This window comes from Limulus polyphemus, unplaced genomic scaffold (assembly GCF_000517525.1).
Source record: "Limulus polyphemus unplaced genomic scaffold, Limulus_polyphemus-2.1.2 Scaffold1862, whole genome shotgun sequence".
NCBI lineage: Eukaryota > Metazoa > Arthropoda > Merostomata > Xiphosura > Limulidae > Limulus > Limulus polyphemus.
Genome location: NW_013667472.1, coordinates 193,333 through 215,933, shown reverse-complemented (window position 1 = coordinate 215,933; position 22,601 = coordinate 193,333). Strand labels below are relative to the sequence as shown.

General features: G+C 35.1%; 1 protein-coding gene across 1 annotated transcript in view; it reads left to right on the top strand.

Annotated features, from left to right (window-relative positions):
• The window catches only part of LOC106465188 (synaptotagmin-10-like), a gene marked incomplete at its 5' end in the record, with an annotated part of 37,453 nt that extends 15,061 nt beyond the window's left edge, over positions 1–22,392 (top strand). Inside the window, 3 exons of the mRNA XM_022393041.1 lie at positions 20,264–20,384; positions 21,063–21,234; positions 21,656–22,392. Of these exons, the coding sequence (XP_022248749.1) occupies positions 20,264–20,384; positions 21,063–21,234; positions 21,656–21,848 (486 nt within the window). The remainder of the gene's footprint in view (positions 1–20,263; positions 20,385–21,062; positions 21,235–21,655) is intronic.
• Positions 22,393–22,601: the final 209 nt, after the last annotated feature.

The following is a 22,601-nucleotide window of genomic DNA, read 5'->3' as shown; positions in this document are numbered from 1 at the left end:
AGACGATGTGTTGATTTTAGGTGTGGCAATGTTCGAATGTACTGGAAGGTGCTCATTGGCTCGACACTTTAGATCAGTTATCCAGTTACTGGAGAGTAGACGATGTGTTGATTTTAGGTGTGGCAATGTACGAATGTACTGGAAGGTGCTCATTAGCTCGACACGTTAGATCAGTCATCCAGTTACTGGAGAGTAGACGATGTGTTGATTTTAGGTGTGGCAATGTACGAATGTACTGGAAGGTGCTCATTGGCTCGACACTTTAGATCAGTTATCCAGTTACTGGAGAGTAGACGATGTGTTGATTTTAGGTGTGGCAATGTACGAATGTACTGGAAGGTGCTCATTAGCTCGACACGTTAGATCAGTCATCCAGTTACTGGAGAGTAGACGATGTGTTGATTTTAGGTGTGACAATGTACGAATGTACTGGAAGGTGCTCATTGGCTCGACACTTTAGATCAGTTATCCTGTTACTGGAGAGTAGACGATTAAAACAGGCCTGAGGATGCTTTTAGTACTTGAGGTGACTTGTATAAATTTATTGTCATGCCATGTGTTTCATTCTGTCATTGAGAATCTGAGAATGGTGATCTAATGGATAACGAAAACAAGTTTGAAGTTGAAGCCAGAGAAGTTTGCACTTACGCATATGAGTTTGCAGCTCTTGGTCATGTAGTAGACAGGGATGGGATGTTTACAGACCCAGCAAATATCACAATCGTTAATAATTAAGAGAAAAGTTTGGTTTTCTAGGCTTTATGCCATATTATTGACGGTTTATGATCAATTTCCCCAATTTATTAGCCCTCTTGTTCGTTTTGACTAAAGTTGATTTACAATTTGAATTAAGACCGTGACAAAGTTTCAGTCATTAAAATGTATTTTAATTGAAGCTTATTCCAGGCAACATTATTTATTCAACGGGGGTACGTGTGCTAGTGATAGTGAAATTGAAACAATCTTGTCATAGGTGCAGTAAAATTTGAGTTTGTAATTTAATTTATGTGTCATATACTGACAGATCCTGAATGTTATACTAAAAGACAAAGAAAGAATTACTAAGAGTTGTAACATTTGTGGAATACTATCCTAATTATTTATGCTTACTTCTAGGATGAAATTGAAGTAACTTATACAAATTTTAATACCCCCAGTAGTTATGACTGTACCTTCAACATTACAGGAGTACACAACATCGCCAGTGGTAACAATATAGTGAGGTAGAGTTGTCTTGTCATATAGCGAGGAGTTGTTTGTGTGTTGAATGTAGACCACGTGCAGCTGTATAGGATATTACAGCAGCAGTGACATTAAACCATACAAGCCCTGATAATTTGACTTGTGGATGGATTTCACATGTGTTAAATCACGAGCAAGGTGAAGTGAGGCCTTCTGAATGTGTTGAATATAGCATGAACTTACAAAATGTCAGACATTTGTATGAGTAATTATGAGCTTAAGACGGAAGGTGTTTTATAACACTGCTGTAGACCAGTACATATGGATTCTAGCCTGTGATGCAACTAGTGGTTCCAAAATCTCTAAGGCAAGAAATACTTCAGGCTTGGCATGATGCAAGAACTGTATGTCACCAGGGTGTTTCTTATCATACAGCCAATGTGAAAAAGCAGGTTTTCTGGTCACATTTATGTTGAAACATTGACAGGCAGTATAAGAACTACACTTTTTTATGTTGTTCAAGTAGAAAGATGTAGCTTCTCTGATGTAGAGAACAGCCCCGAATGCAGTTTGTTTTCTTCTAGTAAATGATAAATGTAGAAGGAATCACTAGTCATTATCAATTACATCACCGAATTGACTATAGCTTATTTACTGGTTGATACTTTAGTGAAGTTCATTATTTACTGGTTGATACTTTAGTGAAGTTCATTATTTACTGGTTGATACTTTAGTGAAGTTCATTATTTACTGGTTGATACTTTAGTGAAGTTCGTGGTGAAGTATTGAATAAATTGATTCAGAGCACTTGAAAAACTTCACATGGATTAAAAAGCACACTTCAGTAGTCGGTTATTTGGAGAGTTTATCAAGTGTTAGGAGTAGAGAAGATGTTCGTTTTGCTATATCATCCACAGTTTGATGGTTTGGCTAAAGATAGCCAAATGTATACTTGCAAAGGTTGTGAATCTTGACAGCACTGATTGGGATAAACATGCTATACATCGTAACAGAGCAGCAATACACTGGTTGTTTGTCGATCTTACTCATATTCATGTGTGAAATACAGCTCCCAATAGATACAATAGCTAGATGAAGAATCAAAGATAGAATAGCTTGATAAGTCATAAGATAGGGAAAGTACTGTAACTACCATCTCGACTCAACTGGTGATGAGGAAGATATTGAAAGTACTTCTGTCATTGCTTATGATGAAACAGCCGAAGATGAACTGATTGTAGTACAGTTCAGCTATTTCGGATATTGATTGTCGTGTCAACCTCTAACTTGATATGGTGAGGACTAAAAAGAGGATCATGTCTCTTATTTACTGTTTCAAGGAGAAATATCTGTAAGATATTTTGTGTTAGTCATTTATGTACAGCCATTAGAAGGACTTTATTATACAAGTTAGAACTGTGCATGGCTGAAGAATCTTGAAAGTCAAAAGGCTATATCATTCTTTCATCCGAGATATGAAGCTGATTTTGTGATGATTACACAGAGCATATCAGCTAGATCACTATGGTTAGGAAAGATGAGGTTGTTAAATGTAATGGCTAGACCATTAATGGTTGATGTGACTGTTAATGAGTGCTAGGTTTGTTAATTTACCAATAAGCTGAAATAACTTGTAATTATTGCTTTTCAAACACTCAAGTATATACTTATGGCAGTTGTATATTGAGTAACTATGTGTGCGACTTCATTTGAATTTAAGGAAAGGCATACCCTTAGCTCTGAAGATCTATAGCCATCTTCAGGGTGTATAGCAAGGGAAATGTGTCATCAATCATCACAAGGAATGATAGACTGTGGTAAATCGTACTAGAAAAGTCCACATACCTTTGATCTAAGTATTTTTGTCGTGAAAGAAGAAGAAGTAACATATTTTCTATGACCCATAAATGGACGATATATTATTTAAAAGCATGGTTACAGGTATCACTAGCTGACTAGTGCAGTAAAATGTATTTTACTGCCATCCACAGTACATCTTATTGTGCTGGTTTAGGTATCTATACAGTATGAAAAGTGATCCACGTTCTGTGAATTTCAGTTGAGCAGCCCAGTTCTACTGGATTCCACCTCTGATTACATTATTTCTCATGATACCACCAAGTTGTATTTGACAACCCACAGATGGGAATGCAGTTACGTTGGTTGTTTGGTTATCATATGTATAGATCACCAAATGGTATATACATGGCATATTCAATATATAATATTATTGTATATGAGTACGTGATAATCATCATATTATAATTCTGCTTTTAAGTGCACATTATAAGCATAAACAGTAAGAATTTTACCCAAGAAAAACCGCGCAGGCGCATTATGAACAACCAGTTTGCCTGCGCCAGAGAGCTGCGAAGCTGAGTGAAGAAGTCACTACAACTGTTCTACGAATGAACGAATAAGAACAAAGGGTGGTTGTAAATATACTTTACTAACAATTCTGTACAACAATATTAAAAGCTTAAATTTTTCAAAAGGGTCTGACGTAACAATAACATTGTAAGTATATTTATCGATTGTATTAAGTACAGTCAAGTTTTATCATAACTAAACTAAAGTAAGACATTTACATGGGGTGAATTGATATTTATCTCTTTGTCGAATATAGGTCGTACTTTATAAAACCTTAACTAATGTTAAGCCTAAGGCAAGTGGACTTACACCTTTGATTGTTGTTTTAGGTGTTTGTGTAAAGATGTTTTGTTTGTTTGTTGAATTTCAAACAAAACTACTCAGATGCTATTTGCATTAGCTGTCTCTAATTTAGAATTGATAAACTAGACTCACTAGAGAAACGAAACTGTTCAATACACTGCACTGCAAACTCATGGTCTACTCTTTACCAAAGAAAAGTGGGATTGACCATCACATTATAATGCTTTAACGTCTGAAAAGACGAGCATGTTTGGTGAAAAGATTCGAACTAGCGGCCCACAGTTTGCGAGTTGAGTACTATAACCACCAAACCAGGCTAGACTAGAGGGAAGGCAGCTAGTCAACAGTATCCAACACCATTTCTTGGGTTACTCTGGGATTTGACCTTTATTCTTATATAACACTCATAGCCCCTAAGTTCAGCCCACAATTTTGCAGCAAGGGGACGTGAACCATTGTCCTTCACATTAAAAGTCCAGCATATTAATCATTGGGTCATGCTCAGCCTAAATTGAAACATTTGTTGGTTTGTATTAAATATTGTCTCAATATCTATTTCTTTGCAAGTTGAAGTTTTGAACACATTAGTGTAATTTGAAAATATATACTTAGCTAGTGTTAGAATGTTAAACTGTCTTAACTGTTTCTGAGGGTCAGAAGCAATGCCAAGTGGCTGAAAATTTTTAGTTACTGAAGCTCTGCCACAGCAACCATAGCCAAGCTCTCTTGTGGGACTTGCTGTACTTTGAAAGTGGCCTCACAGGAAACCTGGTAATATCAATTGGATGTTACCCCCTTAAGATTTTTGTATTAAAACAGCACATTCATGCACGCTAGTAACCCATTTTTATAAGAGTGGGGTGTGTGCACATACTGTAATCTAATATTGAACTCACACTCTGGTTTATTGTTTTACATACTGTTTTAGGATCCTTCTAAGAAGTATTTATTTATTTGTTACTAATCAGGTTATGACATTTAGTTGTTTGTTCTTGACTAAACGTCTGAACTGTCAAAGGCTGAGTTGACATGGCTTATTAAATCCTGACTTTTGTTACAAAATATTCAAGTTTTAGTCAATTAACTTGTCTTGAGTTTTCCTCAGTTGACCCACTTTAAATTTTTAAACTGCCTGGAACATCCAAACTTACGATGGAAGACGGCTTTCCTTTCACTGATGGAGAGAATGATAATCTGGTTGGACTCTTCACTACGCCCCAAACGTCTCCCAAACAGCTGATGACAAGCTGATAATTGTTGATGAAATTTTGCTGGCCTTAAAACCACTAATCTGCACGCCATCACTGACCAAATTTATATGAGTATTTAGTTTTGAATCTCATTAAGTCAGACAAGGAGAACAATCTGTTATTACCAGTTGTCATCATCTCCTAGGTTAGCCTTAGTCAGCCAAGCAACCATTTTCATCCCCTCCTAACAAAAAAAGAAAAGAAACAAGAATACATGTTGTGCCCCATCAAAGGATGTGGTAACGTAGCATCACATGAAGGAGATGTCGTGTCTTACATTCACTAAAAGTATTAAAACTTAAAAGTCACTAAAGTTATTTTTAAGTTGAAAGGAGCTAATGAGAGTAATAAATTAAATACGTACGGTCAATCAGATGTTTCAGTAGAGGATTGACTTTACCAATTCAAACCTGCTCACTTTCTGCTCCCTCTACCCAATTAAACGTTATTGTTTTAACAAAGGTTTTTCTACTTAACTGCCAATTGCGCACAAAAGTTTCTGTGCTATGTTATGACAATGTACATTTGAAAGAGAAATTTATGCTTTATTTCTGAACTGATTCATTCACTTTCACCTAATCAGCACTAAAACTTTTATAAGTGCACTATACACGAAAACGTTTGTTAACTCCACATAAGCAACATGTGCATGGAAACAAAGGATTTGGTCTGAGATATCAAGATCTTGTAACATGAACTTAAATGGGATAACTGATTCAGACGGTATTATATGAAGATACATTGCGCTTGTTATTATTATTAATATTAGTGAGATAATGTTTCAATTTTTACATTCAAATATTTTGAAGTTAATGACTTTTCATGGACGAGATAAGTGTAATAAAGAAATTCACGCTAGGTCCTTAAGAAAACGTGCTATAAGTTGTTCAGTTTACATTTATTACTTCTACCATACAACGTTACCATTGCTTAACCAATTAAAAACTCAAAATTCAAATATTGACAAGGTAGAATATAAAATAAAATTTCCCACCTTCTTGATTTGCTGAGATAGAAATACATTTTGCAAATCTACCAGGGAAGTCACTTATTCACCCACACCAACCTGTCTTAAGTAAATGCTTATAATCAATAGAAAGAGGAGATTCTGAACCACGTAAATATGATTAAAAGAATACATAATGGTTTACTATTAAAATATTGTTGGATTTTTTGTATAGGCTGGATTCTTTACAGAAGGTGTTTGTGACTTGTTGTCGATAAATTTTAACAATAAACAAACATCACCTAGTCCATATACAAATGTGTGCTACGCTGTTGGTTATCACAGTTGTATCCAGAGCTTTAAATAATAGTCTATTTTTTCGTTAAATTCCATACAGGCTAGTTCAGTTACTTTAAAACACAATTTGACAAGACGAATTATTCTTTTCTACTCTGTTATTACAATACAATCTGTGATCACTTCACTATGTGCTCTTTATGACTAAACTCACCTCGTGTCCAGCAAAGTTCAGCACAGGATAATCGATGTAGCATTTAGATGGTCTGAGAGTCAGACCTGCTCTCACTCGCCTGAATAGCTCTCTAAGTTTCTTCAGGTGGTCCTTTCATCTGGCTGTGGAGGTCAGAATGTCATCCACATAATGCTTAATGTTGGTGGATTTGTGCAATATCTTCCTCATAAAGCAGTTGAATGTCACTGCTGAGTTGACTAACCCAAATGGCATCCTCATGAAGGGGAAGCATCCGTCTGGTGTCACAAAAGCTGTCTTCTCTTTAGATCCTGTCTCCATTGGGATCTGCCAATAACCTTTACTGAGGTCGATCTTGGTAACAAACTCGGCCCTGTCTAGTTTCGCCATGATAGCCTCTGGGTTGTCCATAGATTCTAAGTCGAACTTCATCACAAGGCTCAACTTCCAGAAGTGTATGCAGAAGTGGTTTGAGCCATCCCTATTCTTCACAATTACCACCAGTGAACAGAAGGCTGGATTCAAAAGTTCAATTATTCCAGCTTCTAACATTACCTCGACTTTTTAATTGATCAAGTCTCTCGTCACATCGGGCATCTGGTAGGGCTTCACCTTGACAGGATCCCTCTTCTTGGTTTTGTGTTGCCTGAGGTCTGCCTTGCCTGATTTATCTGTACACTGGCACAATAGATCTTGTACCTCTTTCTTCTGCTTAACAGTCAATTTTTCACTGATGTTGATGACTATGTATGTCTCATCTCCACACAATGGTCTTAGATTTAATAGTTTTTCATCTTTCATGACAAAGTCAGTGTCTTCTGGTTCTGTGTCTATGCGAACCACACCTGCAGTGTCCATCTGTGCCTCAATAGCTGCACCAATTATGTCTTCTTCTTTCCTCTCAAAGGAACTCTTGAACAGATTGGTGTGGTAGATTTTGGGTCTTCCGCCCACTTTCACCTTATAGTCCATTCTGTTGACCACTTCCTGTACTTCAAAAGGTTCTTTCCACTGCAGTGTGAGTTTGTTTTTGACTGGAGGTAACAGAACCAATACTTTCTGTCCGACCTTGAAAGGTCGATCCTTGGCATTCCTGTAATAAAAGTTCTTCTGACTGCCTTGAGCTGCATATAGACTTTCTTGAGTCAGTTGATAGGCATCCTCCAGTCGGTTTCTGAGTTCTAACACATACTGGTATGTGTTCCTCACTTCTGACTCTTCTTCTCCTGTCCACAGTTCTTTCAATATCTGCATCGGACCTTGTACTGTTTTTCTGTACAGTAACCCAAAAGGTGAAAATCCTGTACTCACTTCTGGAACTTCTTAGTAAGCAAATACTACTGCCTGCAGGTACCTGTCCCAGTCACGTTGTCTCTCTTCACACAGCTTCTCCAGCATTCTCTTCAATATTCTATTTACTCTCTCACAAAGTCCATTACATCTGGGGTTGTATGGAGTGCTAAAGAGCTGCCTAGTACTAATGAGTCTGCACACCTCTTGCATCAGTTCTGAGGTAAACTGGGTTCCTATGTCACACAAGACTTCTTTTGGAAAGTCTACTCTGTAGAACATTCCAGGAGGGCTTCTGCTACTTTCTCCATCTCTATCTTCGGCAGTGCTGTGACTCCTGGGTAATGTGTTGCATATACATTTAGTACCAACTGGTCACCCTTATTTGATACAGATGCTAGTGGTATGATCAAGTCCACAGCTACTCTGCTGAATGGCTCTTCTATGAGAGGCATCTCGCTCAGTGGCCCTTTAGGTACTATCCCTTAGCAGATGTCACACGACCTGTCAAATGTGGTCACATCTCTGATGACGCCTGGCCAATGGAAGTTGCTGGTGATTCGGTCTGCCATCTTTTTTGTTCCTAGGTGTCCTCCTACAATCGACTCGTGAACCAGCTTCATCACTTGAGTCCGGTATTCAGTTGGTACTAAGATTGGTTTAATTTCCTTGTATAACTGCCTCCATAGGTCTGGTACAGCTTTCCCTTCTGGTCCTATAGTCTGTAAGTGCCTTTCCCTTTTGTCTTGTGCTGGACTTTCTCCTGGGCACTGTCCAAAAGTTTCTGCAGCGAAGGGTATTTCTTTGGTGCTTCCTTCAGTTCCCATAGACCTACATTTGGTATGTCACCTTTTTTTACTCGTAGACGCTTGATGTCTTGTTTGCTTTTCTTTTTCTGAGCTCTTTTGATGACTGCAAATACCTCATTAGTCTTCTTTCTATTTGGTTTGTCCAAAATTCTACTGCCTGTTATATTGAAAATCACCAAAACATAGATAGGTGCCGTCATACACATGGCCTCAAAGTCTCCCACATAATATGGAGTGCCCACGTTTATTCTTCTTATAGGGTACTTTCTCACTGTCGCTTCAATCAGCACACACATATGTACTTTTCCTATCATCTGGTCATCAGATACTAGACTGGTTCTCACTGCTGTGCTGCTGTACCCAGTTTCTCATAGGATTTTCACTTTTTTGTCCCCGACATAGCCTTCACCTACTGGCATGTTGTGGTTTGTTGGCACCTCTCACTGTTTATCACATGCTCCAATCACCACTGGCACTGTTGACCCGTTTGCTAACTTGAGCTGATCATCATTCATTCACTGTTTAATCATGGTGATAGCACTTCGTTCTTGTGGTGAATCCGTTAGGTTGTCTTCATTTTGTTTCATCTGACAACAGCATCCATGGTGACAGTCACTCTATTCTTGTTTCTTGCCAGCACCATCTTCTGCTGTTGCTTGTTGGTGACAGACTTTCACTCACTTGCATCATCTCACCTACGTCTTTCAGTGCTCTCTCTCTTTTAAGAATAGTGACATGTCAGTGGAGCACATGATCATAAACTGTTCAAGTATTAGTATATCTGCCAGTCCTTCAAAACTATCTTCACACTTTGCCATGTCAATCTAACTTGTGAAGTATCACTGTAGAAGTTCCACAAACTGAAATACAGTTTATTCAGTGTCTGGTGTGACTTCTCTGAACTTCCAGTGAAAACCTTCCTTGGTAAGTTTATAGCATTCCAGCAAGGCCAATTTTAACTTGTGATAGTCCATGGCATCTTCTGCCATCATGCCCACACACACTTGTAGGCCTTTTCCTATGAGAATGGGCTGAGACAGACAGCCTAATCATCTTTGTCCCACTTCTGACTCTGGGCAAATCTTTCATCCATGTTATCTTTCTGTTCATCAAATTAGGGCTTGGATCGACTGGTCCTGACCCAATTGCCATTCTTGGGTCCTCTGTCTATCTGTTGGGTGAGCTTGGCAATCTCAATTTGTGCTCTTATTCTCTCTATTTCTAGTCTCTCCTTTTCTTCTTTCTCAACTTGTGCTCTTATTCTTCCTATTTCCAGTCTCTCTCTTAATTCTTTCTGCCTTTCTTCTTCTTCCTCTCTTCTCTTGCTCTCTCCTCTCTCTCTTCTGTTGATGTTCTTCTCTCTCTAGATCCTGTTGTTATTCAACAAACTCTCTTAGTCGCTCGCCCCTCTCTATCCACTTATCAAAGTAACTCGACATGATTTTAGTGTGGTTGTGACCTCTGCAATAGTTTCGCTACCACTACAGCTGTGCGTATATAGGCCTATTTTCCGCTGTTGTTTACGTCTGATTCTGCCGCCGTTTGTCGCTGTAGATCTTGGCTGGCTCGCCATTGTCATTTTATTTATTGTATGTATAGCCTGGATTCTTTACAGTAGGTGTCTGTAACTTGTTGTCGATAAAATTCAACAATAAACAAACAATACATAGTCCACTTGTTTTAAAATAATATATTAAAACAAGTCAAACGTATGTACAAATGTTCGTTACACTGTGGTATCTAGAGCTTTAAATAACTGTCTCTTTTTTATCAAATTCCACACAGGCTGGTTTAGTTAACTTAGAACACAATTTGACAAGACAATTATTCTTCTCTACTCTGTTATTACTCCTTTACCAACCAATAGGGGATTATCCGTCACATTATAACGCCCCATTGGCTGAAAGGGCGAGCCTGTTTGGTGGGATTCGAACCCGCGACCCTCAGCTTGCGACTCAAGAGCCCTAATCACCTGGCCATGCCGGGCCAAACTTAAACAGAAACAGTCATGTATATGTAAAACTTATTACTAAAATAACGAACACATAATGGTTTACTATTAACAAATTACTAAAATAACAAAAATACATAATGGTTTGCTGTTAGTATATTATAAACATAACCAAAACACGCAATGCATCAGAATATTTGTTGTTGTTTTGGAACGTTTTATTAGCTACATTAGCAAAAAGTGGGATATTTATTAGTATGTTATGGTGCAGTTCTGGGCTGCCAGTTGATTCAATATTTACTGAGATATAGCATTTTTAGTTGCTGCTAATACGATGTTGTTGTTGTCACCTACGTACAGTTCGTTCTATATATCTCAGGGCTGGTAAAATAGTAGCCCAAAAGTTGGCGGTGGGTGGTGATGACTAGCTGCCCTCCCTCTAGTCTTACACTGCTAAACTAGGGACGGCTAGCGCAGATAGTCCTCGTGTAGCTTTGCGCGAAATTAAAAACAAACAAAACAAACAATATATCTCAGGACACTAAGCTTATTTGTTTGATAGCCTTCAGCACTGTGTGCACGTTGTCGTCAACGTGAACAAGAATGTTCTATTTATTTGTCCTTCGTCTAACGATGGTTTTCCGTAACGATCAGTACAAATTACTAATACGGACGTCAGATATCTATGAACTGTGAAATAGATTATGTTTTTGTGTAGGCTTGTGTAGCTATGGTGTAAACATATCACTGTAAGCTACTACTGTTTATATCTACCCAAATTAAATTCTGATAAAGGCAGATAATGCAGTTTAAGTGGATGACACTGCAATTAGTTTGAATTGAACACAACATTTCCTGTAGCATTCTAATTTAAACCATTCAATTTATCAAATTTTTCTTCTTGGTAAATGTCATTTTGCTTGAAAAGCTACAACTACGCTTCTCACTTGATAACAAAAACAAGCAGACAATTAAAGTATCTTAGACAATCATTTGTAAACACAGTTCAAAACCCTTGTTCTGGAAGATGAAGTGTGAATTTGTCCTAGGTTAAGACTTGAATCGTTTTAGAAATTAAACTTTCGCGGTTTATTAAGGTTAATTAATTACTGAAATAGTTTTAAAAGACTACCTTAGAGGGCCGCAATATATTCTCAAGATAAGAATGTGTCTAATATGAGTTTTACTTATAAAATATCAAGAATATAAATTTTACTTTGGAGCTTTTTAAATTCTAAAGTATGTTATTTATTCTAAAGAGTGTTAACTTTTGCTAAGTTTCTGTGCACTGAAAGAAAATGAGGAAGAGTGAGAAATATATGATAGAAATAATAAAAATTAAAAGTAAATCAATACTCGTATATTTTCCTAACTTTCATTAGTCTGACTTATGTTTTGCGTATATGAAAAACAAACCATTGGTATTTCATAAATGTTAAAGATAAATAATCACATTACGAAATGTCCCCTTTCATGAATGAAACAAAACAATACCCTTGAATGACTTTCTCATTCCCAAAACAAATCTTTACTGCGGTAGAGATAATAATTATAATGTGTATAATTCTGACATAAAACTTGGCTTGTTCAGTTGGTACAAACAAAATATTTTGAGAACAGATATTTTTTATATACAATGTAAAAATGAATGTGAATAAAAGTTCTAATCATATTTTACTTTCTCTAATTAAACAGAGTACGTATAATTTCCGGTTTAGTACTCCGGATTTCGGATCTGGCGAGTTGAGTTTAAACCATACTTCTCTAGGTCAGAAAGCGGTAAGTTTACTAACTTACAACGCTAAACTCCGGAGCTCGATTTCCCGTGGTGGACACAGCAAATAGTCCAATAGTCCAATGTGGATTTGCTCTAAAATAAACAATGAACCATATATTCTCCGTGCTTTAAGTTGTGGGTATGTTATAATGGTGACAGTCAATCCTTTAGCATGGATAGCGGGTGCTACTGACTGGCTGCCTTCCCTCTTGTAAATAGTTCAAAATTAGAGGCAGCGGCAGAGAGCTTTAACAGCTTTGCCATAAATTCAAAATATAGATGTAATTACTCATTCAAAAGTGATATATCCTTTTGAAAATCAAGATAAAATACGAGGGGCTCAAAAAAATGAGTGTTTATCGAGGGAGTAATTAAATTGTAATTGTTAAACCCTGTGAATAAAGAATTATTTGTTACAGAAATAATCATATAGTTTTATAAATTCGTTCTTTTGTAAACTGAGCATAAAGTACTTTCTCGACACTTCTCTTTTACGTTTAGAAATATCTTTCTATGTTATATAATTCTCAAATTTATCACTTGATGGAACTCACATTTGTTCAAACCGATACCGTTAAAAGTATTAATATAAGCATCAATAAAAAAATAAAACATACTTCATTAGGTAAGTACGCTGTATACGTTTGATACACCAATAGCTCTTAACTTTTTACTTGAATATATGTTTCCAACTGAGCTTTTGATAGTAACTATGCTCATTCAGCACTCTTTTATGCTCTTTCTGTTTCTTTTTTTTTTTTCAATACAGATGCTTAAATGTTTCAAAATAAATAATTTACTATATTTTCCTTATATGCTAGCAACTAATGGTTGCAACCACAACTATATTAGTAAGGTACCATAAGTTTTCATAATTTCAGAGTTGGTTTTATTTTAGAACATCGATCAAAGGAGACTGAACTATTAAGTTTCTCTCATGTTTCGTTATCCAAGGTACTGGGTGAGTCACCAAAGACGTCACGGTGTTCCCCATTAGAAATTATTAATCTCTCGTAAAATACAATGTAAATAGAGACAGTGATCGTTTCGCGTGGTAAACAAGGTAATGTTTTCAGGGCTTATTGATTTGTTTTTCAGTCTCATGAATAGCGCGTGTTCCTAGAGAGAGAGAGAGAATGTTTGTGTATATTACTATGTTTTTTCTTTTGAGATTTGGTTTGGTTTGTTATGAATTTCGCGCAAAGCTACACGAGGGCTATCTGCGATAGCCGTCCCTAATTTAGCAGTGTAAGATTACAGGGAAGGCAGCTAGTCAACACCACCCGCCGCCAACTCTTGGGCTACTCTTTTACCAACGTTGACCGTCACATTATAACGCCCCCACGGCTGAAAGCATGTTTGATGTGACGGGGATTCGAACCAGCGACCCGCAGATTGCGAGTCGAGCTCCCTAAGCACCTGGCCATGCCGGGCCATAAATTGAGTGTTACAGGTGTTTCTTTTTCAGTATTAACCATGAAGTTACAAGTTACTAATATCCACAATTTAAACTTTTATAGTTTTATCAAACATATTTTCTATCTTGTTTTTATTTTGCTGTATGGAGAAAAATATTATCACCCACTATAATAAGACATCACTAAATAATTTAACTGGCTTTCTAAGGTAAAAATAGATTAAAAAATTAATTTCTGTTTGTATAAATGATGTTACTAAACACACTTCAACATTTTGTCCCAAGTTTCTGCTTTCTTCTCCATAAAATTGACAAACTAGGTTTAATGTTAACATACTACTGAAACCACAAGAAAACACAATGGTTTACTGTTAACATATTACTAACATAACAAGAACACATAATGGTTTACTTATTACATATTACTAAAATAAGAATACATAATGGTTTACTATTAACATATTACTAGCATTACAGGAACAGGTAATGGTTTACTATTAACATATTACTAAAATAACAAGAACACGTAATGATTTACTATTAACATATTACTAATATTACAAGAACACATGATGGTTCACTGTTAACTGATTAGTAACATACAAGAAAACATGATGGTTTACAACTAACAGATGATACTAATATACAAGAACACATAATGGTTTACTGTTAACTGATCAATAACATACAAGAACACATGATGGTTTACTACGAACAAATGATACTAATATACAAGAACACATGATGGCTTAGTAGTAACAAATGATACTAATATACAAAAACGCATGATGGTTTACAACTAACAGATGATACTAATATACAAAAACACATGACGGTTTAGTGTTAACTGATCAATAACATACAAGAACACATGATGGTTTACAACTAACAAATGATACTAATATACAAAAATACATGATGGTTTACAACTAACAGATGATACTAATATACAAGAACACATGACAGTTTGCTACTGACAGATGATACTAATATAGAAGAGCACATGATGGTTTACTGTTAAATCGTTACTGACATGACAAGAATACATGCAGGATTTGGACAAAAATTTGAAACATCTAGTAGAAGTTGTTTAATAACACGTGATTCAACCGTTGGGTTTTAGAACTGCTTTAGTTATTTATAGCAAATTCCTACAACTAATAGATGATACTAATATACAAGAATACATGATGACTTACAACTAACAGATGGTACTAATATACAAGAACTAATGTGATTAGGTTTCATTCCTGGAAGAGACAATTAGATATAAAGCATGGTGGTCTCGTTCACTCTTCATGCTCTTTTAACGACTGTTTCATTTACCAGATCAGACTTATGGGACAGTCATCATGGTGTAATAAGTTTTGGTATTTCCGCTTCCAAAGCCAAAAACTTCAGTAGTTTTGGTTACTAAAATATCTATTAATCAGGTCTCTTTGAAAATCAGTTAACTTACACCTTTTTTTTTCGTATTGTTTGAAAACACTAGTAATGGTTTATTATTAGCATAACAAGAGCAAAAATTGTTTAACTACAAATATATTACTAAGATAAGAACATACGATCGTTTACAATTTACATTACAAGAGCACATAATAGTTAACTGTTACTATATCACTATCATAAGAACATCACATAATGTCTTACTGTTGACTTATCAATGACATAACTAGAACAGATAAGAGTTTATTGCTAACATATTACAAACATAAGAGAGGAGCACATAATGGCTTACTACTATCAAACTAGTAACATAAAAAACACATTCTGGTTTAGGATTAATATATTACTAACATAACAAGCATATAAAGGTTTTCTATTAAATCGTTACTAACATAATAATACATAATTGTTTACTATTAAAATCACAAAAGCACATAATCGTTCAATGTTAACATACTACTAAAATAACAAGAAAACACAATAACAAATGATACTAATATACTTACTATTATACAAGAAAACATGATGGTAAGACTTTACACTCTGTAATATATAACTTCTACCTTCACACTCTTACGTATAACCTTGTCCTTTAGCTTGTACTGTGTAACTTAGACCTTTAGCTTATGACATATCTTTGACCATTTTCACTGTAACGTTAAACCTTGGCTATTTTTCTGCAATAGATTATGACTCTTTGATTGTGACAATAAACTCTGACACCTCTCTCACAAAAGTAGTGTTTTAAGAAATGTTAGATGACACAGTTTTATCTTTTTCAGGACAGTACAAACATCACGGGATGGTTTATAAAATTTCGACAGTTAAAAACTTAATTCTTCATTTATAAGGAAAAATGAGAATAAACCGATTATTAACTTTACAGGCCAGCTTCACAGACTAATAACTTCGGCTTGGCTCTAGCTTTCCTTAACTGCAAGGAACCAGAATTTGTTTACTCTTTTAGTCCAGTGGGCTATCTACGCTCTGTCTACCGCGGGGAATCGAATCTGGGTTTTAGCTTTGTAAATCCGTAAACTTACCGCTGACAGGAGGCCAGAATAAGAGTAGTTGTAATTATATTTGTGCTTCATCCATTGAAAAGGCCTCAGATTGCAAAAAAGAAAGGGTTAATGTCAATGAAAAGGCTATACAAACATGTAAAAAATATACTTTTAAGGACTACACTATAGATTAGTTATATATTTATTCGCTAAAGATCGTGACATTTGGAAATGTTTATACTTGTTTCAACTATTTATGTATGATATTTCTTACTAAATTATTGTTGCTGTTTTTCTACCACAGCCAAATGTGTGTGTGTGTACTTCTGCTTGACATATAAAGGTAATAGACAGCCATAACTCTGTAACTAACTTAACCAAAACACGAGAACATAATCTTCCACACAACTAGCAGGTTTTTAGTATACTACGAGTGGCATTTCTATAGTACTTGATCAGCAAGAACCTACTAAGACACTCTATAAACACCTAATAATATTTGCTACAGGAAAGAGCTAATCGTTATAACAACAACTCTTAGATAACGTATTTTCTCTTGTTGATCCAATTCGCCTTTATATGAGCCCTAAAAAAAGAAGGGGTTGTTTGTGTTTTTAATAAGTAATACTTTATTGGTCCTAATAAGATCGCGGACCCTGTTGTAAAGAAGTAAATAGTTGATTTTTTTTTACTTTATCTTGGTGTATTCTGAAGCATATGTAAATTCATCAGTTAAAATGTTAATTTTTGTTATACTGAATATGAAATATTATAAAACACGTAATAAACCTTGGATATGTGTATAAGTAAAATATAAAACCTTTTAAGTTCCTAAAACGAATTGCAATATCTCTGTGTGTTTTGGATCATCTATAGAATGAATAATGTGTAATATAATATACAGTCTTGAGTAAATGGTATTTTAATATTCTTCAGCGTAGTATGCTTTACTTAAAGCTCGAAGAAGTTGTATTGCTAAATGTATTAAACGTACTGAAATGAAAGGTTTGGTTAGATATATAAATAAAAGGGAATTTGATGTTTGTTAACTTTCTACAGCACCTTATGAATGTGGCAAAATGTGAAGAAAGATCATATTGATGTTCTGGCCTGTATTAAGTGTTCAAATGTAAAATATGGTGCTTGTAAAATTTTACATGCACTACAGACATTTGGGTATTAAATATATTACATAACCTATAGAAATAAAGTTTTAATTATCACATCTATTTCAGTGATTATTCCTGTTGAGTAATGTTATACGATATGATATCACGCGTGTACAGTTTATAAACTTATTTTGGTCTACAAAACAATCCTTTGTCTATTTGTGTATTTGATTTGAAATATTGCCTATTGTATTATCAATAACCATTTCACACACATTATTCCAATTTAAGGGTAGGCGATGAAAAGCTCAATTTGTACAAAACTTACATCTGCTTATATATTTTAACAAATCATGACATAAACTTGATGATAACATGCTTATCAACCACAACAGAATTGTGTCAAATAATTATTTTTGTTGTACAGCAAAATTAATGTACTAAAATCTGAATAAGTTCTACAAATGAATAACAAATCTGTTAAATTCAGTTTACCTTAAATTTAAAATGAAATCTACAATAACGCTTCAATCGAGACCTGTATTAAGTCCAGCCTTATCTTTAAATTCAAAACAAAATCTAATACTAAGGTTACTGTCGAGGTCTGTGTTAAAGAAAAAAATCTGTCTTAAAACTCATAGTATAATCTGGCACTGAAGCTACAGTTGAAGCCAGTTTTTAAATCATCTTTCTTTACAAATTCAAGGCCTGTATTAAATGAATCTATATCTTTAAAATAGGAAAAAATCTAACTCTGAAACTACTATCTGATAATAAACAAGACACTAACATACAAAAGACAGCCTTGGTATTTTTAACAGAGCTAACTCAGTAAAAACAGCAAAATTCAACATTAGACGAATGTCTTTACAAAAATACAAATTATATATTGGTAACGGGCTATTTTATACCAGGAAAATATAACAATGTTAAACCCTTTAAAAACAATGTGTAAAGAGTGTGGAGTTAACAAAAATTATTAACAGCAAGAATGGGGTATAGTATTTAGCTGATTACTGAGACATAGAAACAGGCTGCGGCTTGTTGACTGTTAACAGATATCTGTAAGTCAAAATACTGAACGATGATTTACTAATAACATAATACTAACATAACAAGAACAACTAATATAGCGTAAAAAGAAGATATGATGGTTTATCATAATATTATGAGAGAACAACAAGGCAAGACAGATTACTGTTAACTGATCAATAACATACAAGAACACGTGATGGTTTAGTGTTAACTGATCAATAACATACAAGAACACGTGATGATTTACTACTAACAGATGATACTAATATAGAAGAACACATGATGGTTTACAACTAACAGATGATACTAATATAGAAGAACACATGATGGTTTACAACTAACAGATGATAATAATATACAAGAACATATGATGGTTTACTGTTAACTGATCAATAATATACAAGAACACATGATGGTTTACTGTTAACTGATCAATAACATACAAGACCACATGATGGTGTACTACTAACAAATGATACTAACATGTCATCAGCAAACTTTATATGACAAGTTCTGTCTCATAGGGTGAAGCTAAAACTTTTAGATCGTATGCTAAAATGACAAACTTATTTGTCTGGGGCTAAATAGAACATTCTATGTCAAAGGCTAAAGATCAAAGTCCTATTGATGGAATATATCGGAAATATACTACACTGGAAATGAAACGTTCAGGATTATTTTTCATGTTAGTGGGAAAGTATACATTTTTCAACTCTTTCTAGAAATTTCTTGGTCTTCATGAAGTAATGCATTGTTTGGTATTTATACAAAGTTTGCTCCAACACAAAAGTGTATTCATAGTTTACATCGAACTATAGAGAAAATTGAAAAATAAATACTTGGAAAAAAAGAATTAAATTACAACCGATCAAGTTAATCACAAAACAGCTTTAAATCCAATAGATAAGCTTTTTCATTCACTTTTAAGAAAAACTGTAGAGGGTGCTACATTTTACAAGTTGAAACTAATATTAACCAGACGGTAAAACCATAATGCTAGTAATAATCAAAGTCTACGACATCATACCAACTGGGTCCTGAACATTAACAAAATCTGAGGTAGACGTGAACTACAACATTCAGCCAAAGAAGTGGAAATAAGGTCCTACAAATGCTGGGAAGCAGCTGACCGAGTCGCATTAATATATAAGGATGGAGTCCAGGTTTTGGGGTCGGAAGTGGTTTTTGTCTAGGACTGAGCCATTGTTTTTGGCGTTTGATATTCGCATAGAGAATCCATTTTTCATCACCGGTGACAATTCTGTACAAAAATGGTTCACGCACATTACGCGCCAAAAGAGACGAAGCAACGTTCACACGTTGGAAACGATGATCATCGGAGAGTACGTGAGGCACCCAAACACATTCTTTATGGAGTTTTCCCATATTCCTTAGATGTTTACATATTGTTTCATGAGACACATGCAATCTCAGGGCCATTTCACGAGTGTGTTGCCTTGGGTTAGACACAACAAGCGTCTTCAGAGCATCAATATCAATTCCAACATGTCAGCCCCTGCCATCACAGTTTTTAAGACTAAAGTCACCTGAACGAAATTTGCTGAACCGTCGTGGACATTTACGAACGTTCAAAGCATTTCCATAAACTTTTTGATATTCTTTGTGGCTACAGAGGCGTTGTTTCCCTTCTAGTCTTCAAACATCATTACATGCGGAATGTGTGTCTCCTGGTGTGCCAACACTATAAGGGGTTAGAGTATACTAAACTTTACACATTATATAAGCTACACGAATGTGACGTTTGGGCGAGTCATTTAACTATTATACGTGATGTACGTTTGGGGGTGGGGGTAATGAAAGTGTTCCAAAACGTTGTTATAAAGTGTTTTATAAAAAAGTCCTTTTTTGTTTTATTTTAATAAGGACAAAGAAAACCTTGGAGAGTTGATGTTATCATTGTGTTACTTGCCAACTGCTGGTAGACTAACCGTCACAATCATGAAGGCAAGAAACCTGAAAGCCATGGACATCACAGGCTCTTCGGGTAAGTCTACTTTTTTCAGACATATTCTGTTTATTTTCATTTAGTATAAGCGTTATCAATGGATTTTCTGAATGAACCATTAATGTTCTAACTTTATATGTATATAAATCAGAGACAATTCTCCCCTGCAAAAGAGGAGAAACATCATTTAAACTAGAATGAATATGCATACAGGTAATAACTTGTATGAAACACATTCAAACATTGCTGATTGCATGCCATTTACGTGATCACGTCAGCTACCATAATTCGGTTGTGTCAACTTTCCTATATTGCTATTAATACATGTTATGCTATCTTACAATGTTAACATAACTTATGAGTATTACCAATTCTTCTGTTAATTCCCTATGAACTTGTATTTCTTCTGTCATTGTTTCACCAGTTCAACTTAAGATGACTTTTTGTATTTTATTAACATTTTTCAAAACATTTATTTTTAGTATTAAAGAACATTGATCATCCTTGATTTTTTTAATTTTCGTACTTTAAATGTCATTCCTGTAAAATAAAAACTTTCTCCTCCAGTTTTTAATATTTTATATCTTTCTCATGACTAAAAAAAACAGTATAAAGTTTGAATATAGTGTTGTTGTTGTTTTTCCTTGCCAGTTCTTTTCTCTGAATTGGTGCAATAATTCAAAATCTTCCTTTTTCCTCTGCGTTTAACATAAGCAGATCCATATGTTAAAGTCTCCCTCATTTGCCAAGAAAAGAGGGTCAAGAAAAAGAAGACAACTGTGAAGAAGTCAACTCTGAATCCTGTATATAATGAAGTGCTAGTTTTTGATGTGCCAGCAGAAAACATTGAGGACGTTAACCTACTGGTTAAAGTTGTAGACTATGACAGGTAAGTTTCTTCTAAAAATACGTATAAGTAAATATTCCGTGCATTTTTGGTATTATAACGTGAAAACCTTCTTACTTTACTGTCAATATCCTAATATTATATGAATTTTTGAATGACTCATTTGGTCCAATATGAAAGTTAGCTTGAAATTAGGACTTAAAATATCTCAAGAGCTGTGAACTTCAGTTGTCGGGTTTAAGACCATAAAAATATCAATATTTAAGATACAAATGAGTTAATTTTTTTTTCTATCAAACTACACCTGAAAAATGTGAGTGAAAAAAATGATGGATTACAAACATATCACATTTTGTGTCTTCGTTCCTAGGTTACGCTGTAAAATAAGTTAAATCCATAAGTATATGTTGACGAAGTAATCATTATGTTTTATTAATAAAGTAATTTTGATTTAATTTGACAGAGTTGGAGCCAACGAAATGTTGGGCTGCTGTGCTATAGGCAGTCGGTGTATTGGTTTGGGACGAGATCACTGGCTGGAAATGTTGGACACGCCACGACAACCAGTAACACAGTGGTATCCACTTGTGGACAGTCCGCCGAGTTTCTTAGATATATCAAAAAGGCTGCCCGTAAAATGTATTAGCATCAGGTGATATGTGGGGCAACGACTGATCCGACTGCTTTGGTGTAGTTAGGGGGTTTAAACTATCGGGGACATACTCTTGAAGTAATGGTGTTAAAAACCTTATAAACATGTGTCAATATCTATTGGTTGCTGTCTCAATGCACACCATATTTTCAGTGTGACAAACACTCGTCAACCAAACTTCATCATTCACACGTTACGCATCTTCATCATAACATAATCATTCATTCTATTCAATATTCGTCCTCATCAGTATAATATTTATTTCTGTTTCATTGTATACATCAGACACTCAAATGTAATATCATGTTAAATGCACCCATTTTTGTAGAATTTATTGATTTAATAAAATAGTTTTATTTTCAAAATTGATAGGAGTGTGATATTCATGCTAAATATACGCTTTTAGGCGTATTCTATATGCTCTTCAAACTAAGACCTAATATGATCGTTAAAACCGACCTAACGTGGACTTGCTTGCTTTTATCATGATAATACATATTTCCTAGGCCTGGAGAAACTATCGTTCCACTTATATTTGTTGCTTGGATGTAACTACAGAAAGTGATGCTTTGCATTTGGTGGGACATCAATGGAGAAATTTTAGACAGAATTGTCACCGGTGATGAAAAATGGATTCTCTATACAAATATTAAATGCCAAAAACAATGGCTCAGTCCCAGATAAAAACCACTTCCAACCCCAAAACCTGGACTCCATCCACAGAAAGTGATGCTTTGCATTTGGTGGGACATCAAAG